Here is a 13,043-nt window from a genome sequence, read left to right as displayed (position 1 = left end):
CAAGTGTAAAACATCTGGAAAGAAACACTATAAATCAGTAAGAAAACATATAAGCTAGATTTTTAAAATCTGTATATGAAAAGCTTCCACCACCTCTTTCTGGGGATGCTGTCTATAGGCAATGAGGCTGACACACTGTCACAGGCTTTCCTACAATACAGCCTCTAACAAAACTAGGGTGTCCCAAATGCACCAACACCTGCAGCGGCGTGTGCCCAGGCTGACTTAGAGGGCTTCATGCTGGGAGACCAGGAGTTCCTATGAGGTTATCCAAAACAAAACACGTGGCATCAGGGCCTACGGTGGTTCCATTTGTTTTGTGTTTGTGACCAGATCAAGCGTGCTTTCCTTATTGAGAAGCAGAAAATCAGTGTGAAAGTATTAAAAGCACAAGCAGAGTCAGAAAATTAAATAAAAAACTGAGGTCAGATGAGGTGGCTCATGCCTGTAATCCCAGCACTTTGGGGGGCTGAGGCGGGTGGATCACCTGAGGTCAAGAGTTCAAGACCAGATCGGCCAACAAGGTGAAACCCCGTCTCTACTAAAAATACAAAAATCAGCTTGGCATGATGGCTGGCGCCTGTAAGCCCAGCTGCTCAGGAGGCTGAGGCAGGAGAATCACTTGAACCTGAGAGGCAGAGGTTGTAGTGAGCCAAAATCGTGCCACTGCACTACAGCCTGGTCAACAAGAGCAAAACTCTGTCTCAAAAACAAACAAACAAAAAAAATGAGGTTTTGAGTAACAAAAATTAAAAGGCTAAATTAATAAAATCTGTATGAGAAGACGGGAAAAGTGCTGACTACCATTTCTCCAACAGAAAAAGTTTCTTCTAGTTATTATATCATCTTAGGAACCATATAGTGCCTTCAGCTATGGTGTTATTTGTTCTGTCACAATGCCCGCATATAGCAATTTCATAAATGTTTGCTAATGATGATGACTATGAAGAGCCTCAAATGAACCAATGACCACAGTCTTCCACTTTCAATCAAGTCCTTTCTAGAGGTTCTTTTAAATGCCAATGAGACATAGCTACAATGATTTTTTTAAAAAGATATCCACAGTATGCTGTTTACATTAGAGAAAAATGAGAAACTTACATGTTCAAAAGAATCAAATAAATTACAAAATAGGCAGTCCTCTACTTTCACATAAGGTATATTTCTGTAAACACGAACAAGTTACAAACATATGCATGCTATTTGGCGATTCTGCTACCAGCAATATAGTAATTTATCAGATCCCAATTACCTCCAGTGTTTTAGGGGGGAAAATGCCCTTGAAAATTGATTTCCAGCATTTTATAGCCAATCCTTAATTTTTTCCACATAATTGAGCCCACTGAGTATTTACGTAAGTTCAAAGAAACTACCTAGAAAAACACCAAAAAAGCACCAATTACCACCATGTGCTTCTTATCAATAAAATAAATATTTTCCCTCCTTTTTATCACTCTTATAAAATGAGGGCAAAATGCAGTAAAATATTCAAGTAACAGTTCAATACTACTGCAAATATCCAATCACTGGCCAGTAGGCAAAATCCCTATGCAATAACTCAAAATGTTCACATAATAGTTTACTCAAATCCAAATTCACAGTATGAATAGCTATTTAGAGGGATGAATGCTGTACATTTCAAACTGCAGGGTGTTCGAAAGCCCCAAACCATGAAGGGTGATGCCCAAAAAAGCTATACACGTCATAAAATATGTAATGGCCCGGAAATTATTCAGTATGTTAAATGAAGAAAAAAATGGGTTATACACACACAAGGTGAAATCTACTCAGAGTAGTGAAGATGCACAGAAAACAAAACCAGAAAAACAAAATAGTTTTTTATCTGAAGGGTAAACTGCAGTTTTGTTTTTTGGGGGTTTGTTTTTTGTTTTGGCCAAAACTGTATTTTCTAAATTTTTCGTAATAACTTGGAGAACTTTAAGGTTTGGAGTTTGTAGCTCAAAGCGTATGAATCTAGAAAGATAAATCAGAAACTGACAGGACTCTACAGAGTTCAGTTTATGGTCATCACAGTCCAGGAACTTACAGTAAGATCCTGGATTGCTAGTGTCCTCAGGCTCCAGATAGAATGAAAACTTTTGTCTGGAACACACGTTAGCCTAGACCTCAAATTAATCAATCTGTAAGCACTTGTATAAATAAAATATCTGGCCAGGCATGGTGGCTTATGCCTGTAATCCTAGCACTTTGGGAGGCCAAGGTGGGTGGATCACTTGAGGTCAGGAGTTTGAAACCAGCCTGGCCAACATGGTGAAACCCCATCTCAACTAAAAGTACAAAAATTAGCCAGGCATGGTGGCTGGCACCTGTAATCCCAGCTACTCAGGAGGCTGAGGCAGGAGGCACCTGAATCCAGGAGGCAAAGGTTGAACCAAGACCACACCACTGCACTCCAGCCTGGGCAACAGGGTAAGATTCTGTCTCAAAAAATAATAGTAGTAATAAAGGCAATGCTCCCTTCCCCCAAAACTTACGAGGCTATTAACTTTGAAATCAGAACTTGACAAGTATATTACAAAAAGAGAAAAATTACAGGTCAAACTCACTTATTAGCAAGGAAGCAAAACTCTCAAACAAAATTTTTGCAAACCAAATCCAGAAAATAAACCAAGTCTGGTTCATTTGAGGAATGCAAAGTTCCTTACACACTGCACTATCAAAATTAAATTCGTATGATCATCTGATACTTGTCAAAAAAAGATGTTTGAAAAAAACTCAACATTCATTCATGACAAGAATCTTTGGCAAACTTAGAAATATAAACTCTTCCCTATCTGATAAAGGGTCTGGTATCTACAAAAAAACTACAAGTATCATATAAATTGTAAAAACAGTTCCCCTCTGAGAGAAGTCAGACTAAGATACTAGCTACTATCATCTCTAACTGAACATTTTAAATGGGGCAGCAAAGCAAGAAAAAGAAATAAAAGTTACAAGGATTGAATGGAAAGAAATAGAGCTGTCACAATTCACAGAATATACTCAGAAAAACTCAAAGTTACAGATAAATTATTATAATTAGTATACAAGTTTAGCAAGGTTACTGGATACAAGGTCAATCTGAAAAACAGCAATTGCATTTTCCACAACCACACAAACCAACAACAAAAAATCTTAAAGATGCCATTTATAATAGCATAAAAAAGACCAAATACCTATGAATAAATCTAACAAAAGATATACAAGATCTCTATGCAGAAAGCTACCAAACATTGAATGGAGAATTATAGAGGGCCTAAATAAAATACATGTCATGGGCTGGGCACAGCGGCTCACGCCTATAATCCCAGCACTTTGGGAGGCCAAGGCAGGAGGATCATTTGAGGCCAGGAGTTTGAGACCAGCCTGACTAACATGGTGAAATGCCCTATTATAAATACAAAAATTAGCCAGGCATGGTGGTAGGTGCCTGTAATCCCAGCTACTCAGAAGGCTGAGGCAGAAGAATCACTTGAACCCGGGAGACAAATGTTGCAGTGAGCAGAGACTACACCACTGCACTCCAGCCTGGGCAACAGAGCAAGACCCTGTCTCAAAAAAAAAAAAAAAAAAAATACATGCCATGTTCCTGGATTGGAAAACTCAGTACTTGAAAAATGTCAATTTTCCCCCAACTAAACTATAGACCCAAAGCAAAACCAAAATCCTAACAAGAAGCTGTTTTGGTAAAATGTGGCAAATTTATGTGAAAAGAAAAGGGTTACGGGAAGAGCTAAGATGCTATTCAAGACAAGCAAGGTAGAAGAGCTTGATCTAGTAAATATAAAATGTTATTACACAATAATTAAAACAATGTGGAGTTGGTGCAAGGATAAACAAAGAGATCAATGGAATAGAAGGGAGAACCCAGGAACAGATTCACACACATAGGGAGATACTTGATTACAAGGGTGACAGAGCCAAGCAGAAGGGAAGGGATGACTTGACAATAAATGGTGCAGGCCAGTATCCATAAACAGAAATGAAACGGCCCCTGACTTCACATCTACACAAAAATCCAGGTAAATTATTGCTCCAAATAAATGTGAAAGGCAAACCAATAAAGTTCCTCATTGACAATATAGGAGACTATCGTTATATCCTCAGGGTAGGAAAAGACTTCTCAAATGGGATATACAAAAAGCACCTACTATAATAAATAAAAAAAACAAAAAAAGGAAAAAAGAAACTAAAAGATTAGACATTAAAATTAAGAACTTCTTCAAAAGACATCATTAAGAGAATGAAAAAGCAAACCACAGAGAGAACAGCATTATCTTAATAACCTCAAACTGGAAACGACTCAAACGTCCATCAACAGCAGAACAAACTGAGGTTTATTCATATAATGGAGTACTATGCAGCAACGGAAATGAGTGACCACAGCTACACTCAATACACGTGGCTGTCAGAAATGTGTATAGTGAAAGAGACCAAATGCATAAAAATATATACTGAATGATTCCACTTATATGAAGCTAAAAAAAAGAGAAAAAGGAAAACTGAACTACAGTGTTTACAGATGAATGCATGGGAGGTAATACTATAAGGAAATACAAAAAGTGATTACCATAAAGTCAGAGGAGCAAGGAAGGAAAGGAGATACTGGCAGTGTTTTATTTCTTGACCTCAGTGGTAGTTACACAAGTGTTTCATTTACAAAAACAAACTGAGCTTTTTGTTTTTCTTTGTCTTCTGTGTACTTTTAAATTTTGAAAAGCTCAAAAATACTCAAGTGCTTTCAATACTGGGTGGAAGCAGCAAGGGTGGCTGGCACTTTCCTGAGTAAGGGGCTATCTTTACTTTCAGTTCAAATAGCTTGACATTCTTACCTTCTAAAATCATCACAGTATGCACAAATAATTAACACTGTGTGTTGATAAATGTGTGTTACAACTAACAACAGCCTAAGCAAATGTAATGAAAACATGAATGGAAATGTAAACTCCTACTTCAAGAGTTACTTCTTGAAAGTTCAAATGAGGCTTTTATTGGTAATGTTATATTTCTGTATCCAGTGGGGTTTTTTTTAAGGCTAAAACATACATGAGAAATAAGATTCAACAAAACTGGGGCCTGGACACAGGGTCTTTTTTACATGTTTAATTATCCTATGTGGGGAATGCTCATAACTAAAGGGAGTAAAATAAAAGCTCTAATAGCTCACCCCTCCGGGTAAAAATCCTGCTTCAGCCTAAGCAAGTTACATGTTTAGCCTTCCACAGACAAGCATAAAATATGTGAAAATACTAACGATCTTTACTACCACCACTAATCTCACATTTTCTTATCTAGGCGAAATACCTCCCTCACAGTCCATTCACGTTTTATGTCAAATTTTTCACATTCTTCACCATTCTAGTCATTCTGTCTTGGATAGCATTATCCCTTTAAAATGATAGCATTATCTCAGATCTAACAAATGCACTGTGATGTCTCAGATGTCTCCATTTTGCCAGCTAACTTAACCCACAGGTAATTTCTTCAGAAGACATTACTTCCTTCTCTTCCAGCCACCCCAGCTACATAACTTCTCAGACAGCGAACGCCCCTGTAGCAGACACTGGATTCTCACCAACATCCACAGCTTTCTTTTCCAACCAAGCCCAACTTTTTGTTGTTGTTGTTATTAAGAGGTATCACCATCTGATAAGCCCAACCCGATTTGAGGCTGCACCCTCCTCCTCCTGGCCACATGCTTCAGAAAGCAGGCCCTGAGAAGTCTAAGTCTGTGGAGGCAGTACCATTCCCCTTGCCAAGGCTTGCTTTGGCTAGAAGCATCTGATACACTTCTGTCCAGTGACACCTGAGGGGTCCTATGCTGGTGGGCTTTGAGAAAGGTCCATTCACTCTTAAAAGGAGATACATCTCTTCCTCCTCTGGACGTCACGGTATCAGAGCATGTCCCCTGGTGTTGCAGCAGCAATTCTACAACCACTAGCAGAGTGCACCCAAGGAAGGCAGGGGAGAAGGGGGGTGGGGACAGCTCAATTAAGCAACCTGTAAGTGCCCCACTCCACATACTAAGTAATATTTTTCTGGACCACAATCTTACCCCCACCACACTGGTCACTGGCCACTGATTGAGTATCTGGTGCTGGCAGCCTTCTCTCTTCCAAATAATCCCACACCTTGATTTTGATAACAATCTCTACAGGGAGCCATAATTTCTTTTCTTAAAATTGTAGGTCAGAATACAAAAATGACGCAGCTTACTACTAAAAAAAGAGAACTTGAACATAATATAAAAAGACACAAAAGAGTTGGGCCTGCAATGGCTCATGCCTATAATCCCAGCACTTTGGGAGGCTGAGGCGGCTGGATCACTTGAGGTCAGGAGTTCGAGACGAGCCTGGCCAACATGGTGAAACCCTGCCTCTACTAAAAATATAAAAATTAGCCGGGCATGGGGGCACACACCTGTAATCCCAGCTTCTCAGGAGGCTGAGGCACGAGAATCGCTTGAACCCAGGAGGCGGAAGTTGCAGTGAGCCAAGATGGCACCAGTGCACTCCAGCCTGGATGACAGAATGAGACTCCGTCTCAAAACAAACAAAAAGGCCCAAAAAGTTTTTAAAAATCAGTGAATATCATTTGAATGACGCAAAAGAAAGAAAAATCAATGGAAAATGTAAAACAGCAAAGTCCCCTGTAATTACATACTTTAAAGGATCACTGTTAACCATATGGTTTACACTGATTCATAATATATCAGAACTTGTATGAAATTAGTTCCTTTTAAGGGACACACTCGTACCAGGTTTTGGTAAAATGAGAAAGACAGGTAGACCTGAGTAAAAAGAAATCCACACCCAAAAGGCAAACATGAACCACGCTGAAAGGACAGAGCAATAGGAGCAATAGGCTTAAATAGGACGGGCACACTCCTTCCCCTAGTCGAGCTGTGTGATGTTCAACCCTTGGCCTCTACCGACTCCCTTTTTAGGTAGGGATAAGAATACTGAATTCACCAGACTGTTAGGGACTTACATAGATAATTTTCCCAAAGAGCTTGTTTTGTTTTTCTCTCCTTGTACATTAGAATCATCCAGGGAGCTTTTGAAACTGAGCATCCCAGAGGTACTCAATGACAATCTCTGGGGTTAGGGCCTAGAAATCACACACAAGTGCGTTTCGCAAAGTAAAAAGCACTATCCACATTTGTTTCTACTACTGCACTGTTTAGCTCCTAGCACAGAACCATGTAATAGGGGTTTAATAAATACCAGTAGGATGAATTACAAATGAAAAGTCAGCTGATTTTCTAATCTTCATCTTTAAACAAATAGATTACAGTTATGTTTTAAAAGACCTCATTTTGAAAAAAAGATCTTAGCCAAGTGTAGCGGTATGCACTGTCCTCCTAGTTACTCGGGAGGCTGAGGCAGGAGGATCACTTGAGCCCAGGAGTTTGAGGCCGCAGTGAGCCATGATTATGCCACTGCACTCCAGCCTCGGTTAACAGTGAGACCGTCTCAAAAAATAAAAAATAAAAAATAAAAATAAAGCCTTCACGATGCTTATGTAAGAAAAATTCCCTCAGCAAAAACAATTATTACTTGTACTTGACACAAAGGACTGGAACTCACTTCTACTTGAATGTGCCTACATAGTCCACCTTCCATCTTAGGCCATAAATCAATGTACAATACACTAAATTTAATTAAGCTTCAAGGTAATCTAGTTTAGCTATCTAAAAACCAACCCATGAAAATTGAATTATAGGCAATTTAGAATTCTCTCTCAACTAGCCCCTCCATGGAAACTACAATTACTGTACAAAGATTTATCCTTACTTTCTGTCACAAGGAAAACATTATTTTCTTCGAGTAGTCCATGTTAGCATCATTCTAAATAATAATTGTTAGGTGCTGGCTTCAATATGCAGTGGCCATTTTTATAAAATTTATGTACACGATGTATCTATTAATAGAAGGGTATACAACATTACAGTAAGGTTTCCCTGGGTAATATGATTTTAGGTCATTTTTCATTTCTTATTCGTTATCTGTACTTTTAAATTTCTTACAATGAATACGTACTACCTATAGAATTCTTCTGTTATTTTAGAAAGAAAATCCAAAAGCCTGAGAATTTAGTAAGGGTAAATACAATTAATTAATTAAACAATCTTGAAAGGGGCCGGGTGCCAAGGCTCACACCTGTAATCCCAGCACTTTGGAAGGCCAAGACAGGCGAATCACAAAGTCAGAAGTTCGGGACCAGCCTGGTCAACATGGTGAAACCCCGTCTCTACTAAAAATACAAAAATGAGCCGGGCATGGTGGTGGGCTCCTGTAGTCCCAGGTACTTGGGAGGCTGAGGCAGGAGAGTCATTCGAACCCAGAAAGCGGAGGTTGCAGTAAGCCGAGACCGCGCCAGTGCACTCCAGCCTCAAAAAAGAAAAACAAAACAATAACAACAAAAAACACGTTTTCAAATGCTATAAAGAACGTGATTGGGTCAACAAACTAGAAAACCGACAACAAATAATATCCAAGCATTGTATCAATGCTAAATTTCATTAGGTTGATGACTGTACTAAAACTTATGTCTCTGGCTCTTAGAAAATATATACCGAAGTTCTCGGGGGTAAAGGGGATAATGTATGCACCTTACTCTCAAATAATTTGGCCAAAAATGCAATAATAGATAAAGCAAATGCTGACTAGAAAAAATGTTAACAATTGGTGAATCTGAGTAAAGAGTATGAAAATTGTACAATTTATAAGATTTGAGACGGAGTCTTGCTCTGTCGCCCAGGTTGGAGTGCAGTGGCGCGATCTCGGCTCACTGTAATCTCCACCTCCAGGGTTCAAGTGATTCTCCTGCCTCAGCCTCCTGAGTGGCTGGGATTACAGGCATGTGCCACCACGCCCAGGCTGGAATGCAGTGGGGTGATCTCACCTCACTGCAAGCTCCACCTCCTGAGTTCACACCATTCTCCTCCCCAGTAGCTGGCACTACAGGCGCCCGCCACCACACCCGGCTAATTTTTGTATTTTTAGTAGAGACGGGGTTTCACCACGTTAGCCAGGATGGTCTCGATCTCCTGACCTCATGATCCACCCGTCTCGGCCTCCCAAAGTGCTGGGATTACAGGCGTGAGCCACCGTGCCTGGTGATTAAAGTTATTTCTAAGTAAAACATTTTTAACTGAAAAAGTTTAAAAATCAACACATTCAAAATTGTTCTAACAAAAATACTTAAGATCATGTTGGGCCAACTTTCAGCAAGACTTTATTTGGAAAAACATATTTTAAAAATTGTGCTAATAAAAACATATGCAGAACCAACTTTAAGCAAAATTTTAAATCAGCACCATCTAACGGAAATACAATGTGAGCCACATACATAGTATTAAATTTTCTAGGAACCATATTAGCGTTAAAAGACATGGGTGAAATTAATTTTAATGTTTTGTTTAGCCCATGTCTAAAGTATTGCTCAATTTAGTCAATATGAAAATTGAGATTTTAATTTTTCTACTAAATCTTCAAAATCTGGTGTGTATTTTATACTTCCAGTACATCTCAATTAAGAAGCTAAATATTCATAATACTTGATCTACATTTAGATTTCATAAAACGTACAGTTAAAAAGTAGATTCGCATAACCAAATTATTAAAGTTAAAAGTTTTCCAATCACTGAATCAGTTTTTAAATGTAAACTTAAATTAATTAAAATTAAATAAAATGAAAAATTCACTCCTCAGTCACACTAGTCACCCTACAGGCTCAATAACCACATGTGGCTTGTGGCTACACCCTGGGAAAGCCCGGCTTTAGATGGTAAAACAAATTCCTTCTACAAAAGGAGGAATTAACTGATAAAATTTAAGTTTATCGTATTTGTCAAAAGATTTTTAAAACGCAGTTATGATAAAAATAATGGGCAGGGTGCCGTAGCTCACGCCTGTAATCCCAGCAATCTGGGAGGCCGAGGCAGGCAGATCACCTGAGATCAGGAGTTCCAGCCCAGCCTGGCCAACATGGTGAAAGCCTGTCTCTACTAAAAATACAAAAATTAGCTGGGCGTGGTGGCGGGCGCCTGTAATCCCAGCTACCTGGGAGGCTGAGGCAGGAGAATCCTTGAATCCGGAAGGCGGAAGTTGCTGGGAGCCGAGATCCCACCATTGCACTCCAGCCTGGGACAGAGCGAGACTCTGTCTCAAAAAAAAAAAGATGATATTCCTATCAGAAGCACACCAAGGTTTCTCTCCAAGGTACAGTTAGACATCTCCCATACCACCTGTCAGAAATACCAACACAAAGCCTTCTCTACTCTGCCTCAGTTGTCATCCTTTAATTTGGATTTAAGTTTCCTGAAAATTGGCAATCAAATGGCCTTCTTTCTTTCAAATGTGGCAGAACACACTCAAGTTCCAGTTCTGAGGAGCCTAGTCATCTACTGCATAGTATGTGGGGTTTCAGCACAATACTGTCTCAGTCAGAAATGGGAGCATGCACACAGGAGAACTTGTGTCGGATTTAAGAGAGGAAGTGACCCTGAGTCCAGAGGTGGTGGTGTTTTTTTTTAAACAGGTGTAAGAGATTAATTCAGTGAACACCAAGCAACACTAAAGATCTGCCAATCAATAATTCTGTGCCAAGCAACTTGATCAGGGATTTGGCCAGAATCCCTTTGGCTAATCTCAATCAGGGCCTTCCCAAAGACATCCTGATTTAGGCCATTCTCATCTAAATTAAGCTTCGACAGTCCCTTGCCTGACAGCAAATAAACAAAATCAAATTACATTCATGTGAATAAAATTCTGATAGCTTGACAAAAGGCCCCTTGAAAGATCATTTAGTAAGTGTGAGCAAAAATACAGCTCCAAAGAACAGGAGGTACCATAAAACCATTTTTCAGAAATGTTTAATTCCTACTTTCTTCAGTTATACTTTTCAAGTGAACAACGCTGTGGCTAACAAATTTAATACACAACAACGAATTCTGTTATTATTTTTTCTCGCTGCACAAGTATTAACGAATTCTTTAAAACTGCGGAGTCCTTTACTGTGAATTCACTAATACCTGAATCATACCAGTGGGAAGCGGGGTGCGAGTGTGAACGATGGATTCTGACACCCGACCCACTAGTGAAGTCCCATCTTCCATACAAAATCCTTTATTTCTTCTCCCCATCTCACTCACCTAGCTGTTTTCATGCGACATCATATCAGGGATCACAGATACAACTCTGACCACTGTGTGGACACTGAAACAATCGCAATCCAAAATCCTCTGTAGATAAACGTTAACCATTTCTCCTTAAACCTGAACTCCTTTCTTACCCTCACAGTCATAAAGCTTTAAACAGGATGAATACAAAGGTTTTAAGCCGTTCCATCAGAGAGACTTTTTACTAGATTTATTTTTACCCGTGGAAATACGTGAACATTCTGTAGAAGTAAACATATTTTAAACCTGACGTCTTTAAAAGAAAGCTCTCAATTAATGCCTAATCAAATCCAGTCTTCAGGTCTCTCTGAAATTAGCTAAGTAGGCAGAAACCAATTGTAATTTTTAAAAGAGCGAAGAGGGAGAAGAAATAAACGACACCAGAACTACACATTCCAGTCCAGCAGTTCGAGCACTACTTCGAGAAGGGAAAAGATCAAGCCCGCCGTCTCCCTCGGCCACAGCAGGGCTCCTCCAAGGCTGCCCGCTCCGGCCCGCGCCGCGGCCGCCCCCGCCCCCGGCCCAGCCGCTTTGCCTTTCTCGCAGCGGGGATGCTCAGGGCGACCTCGAAGCACACCACTGCTGGAATTCTGACACCGAAAGAGGACGATTTTTCCAAGAGTTTACACGCATTCGCGAGCACCATCTCTACTCACTGAAACCCTCACGAAAGCGGTCAAAGCACACAGAGCGGGTTTCCTCGGTCCACGGACGCAAACAGCGCCACTTAAAAATGCGCGTCCGCGCCCCGGCCCAGGGCGGCAGAGGGAGCAGAGGCCGGCCGGGCGCGGGAGCTCCCCCGGGACTCGCAGCATCCCCGCCGCGCGCGAAGGCCGGGGCCGCGTCCACCTGGCAACAAAGGCGAAGCCCGCAGGTGGGAGGCCCGGAGCCGAGGTCCCGGCGCCGCGTGAGGGAGCTTACGGGGTCCGCGCGGGGTCGCCCCCGGAGAGAGACGAACTGCGGACTCCGGCGGGAGAGAAGCGCCCTGGCCGATGCTCGCATTGTCCCGCGGGAGGGCGGGGCGGGCGCCCGGGGGCGCGGGTCTCCGGAGGAGGTGGCGGCGCCGGGGGCGGGTTGGGGGCTGGGGAGGCCGAGGCGGCCCGCCGCCCCCAGTATCCCCGACGCCTTTCATTTGGCCTCTGCGGCGGCTGAGGCAGCCCGACCTCCAACGCTAAGCACTGCGCCAAGCAGGGACGGGCGGGGGAGGGCGCGCCAGACCCGCCGCAGCGCCGGACCCCCCGCGCCGCACCCCCGGCCAGCCCTGCAGCGGACCCCGCTGCTCGCCCGCAGGCCGCGTTCCTCCGGCGGGCAAAGGAGACGACGCTCCGGCGTTCGCCCGGTCCCCACCTCGATGTAGCCGGCCAGCGCCGAGGCGGGCGCCGTGAGCCCCACCAGCAGCAGAAGCAGGAGCCTGCCCGTGGCTGCGGCGGCCGCTGTCCCGGTGGCCGCCATCCCTCGCCGGGTCGCTCTAGTGCGCGGCTCTCAAGCTCACACACACCGACTCCGCGCCCAGCACACTGCGACCCAGAAGCATCTGAAGCCAGTTCGTCGCCGCCCCGGGGGTTTTACACCGACCGGAACTGACTTCACATTACCACGCCCTCCTTCTGCGGCTCCCAATGCCAGCCTGCAGAACCTCTCAAGACCCCGCCCCGCCGTGCGGTCCAGACCCAATCAGGGGATGGAAGAGCCTGCTCCTCCCGCCCAGTCCAACCGCGCGCCCCCGCCCGGCCCCGCCTCCGGCCGCGGACGGCCCCGCCCCCGCTCCGGACCCTGTAGCCGCCGGGCGCGGGGGCGTGCGCGCGGCGGGTCGGGGGCCGCAGCTCTGCTGGCGCGGGGCTGGCTGTGGCCTCCGCCA

General features: G+C 43.0%; 1 protein-coding gene across 4 annotated transcripts in view; it reads right to left on the bottom strand.

Moving 5' to 3' along the window:
* The window catches only part of APLP2 (amyloid beta precursor like protein 2), a 73,178-nt gene extending 60,384 nt beyond the window's left edge, over positions 1 to 12,794 (bottom strand). For all 4 annotated transcript variants that reach the window (XM_023185873.1, XM_023185874.1, XM_023185875.2 and 1 more), the window contains exon 1: positions 12,533 to 12,794. In XM_023185873.1, the coding sequence (XP_023041641.1) occupies positions 12,533 to 12,637 (105 nt within the window). In that variant the 5' untranslated portion in view covers positions 12,638 to 12,794. The remainder of the gene's footprint in view (positions 1 to 12,532) is intronic.
* Positions 12,795 to 13,043: the final 249 nt, after the last annotated feature.

Source organism: Piliocolobus tephrosceles, chromosome 13 (genome assembly GCF_002776525.5).
Source record: "Piliocolobus tephrosceles isolate RC106 chromosome 13, ASM277652v3, whole genome shotgun sequence".
NCBI classification, from domain to species: domain Eukaryota; kingdom Metazoa; phylum Chordata; class Mammalia; order Primates; family Cercopithecidae; genus Piliocolobus; species Piliocolobus tephrosceles.
Note: the sequence above shows the minus strand (reverse complement) of the source record. Positions and strands in the feature narration are given on the sequence as shown.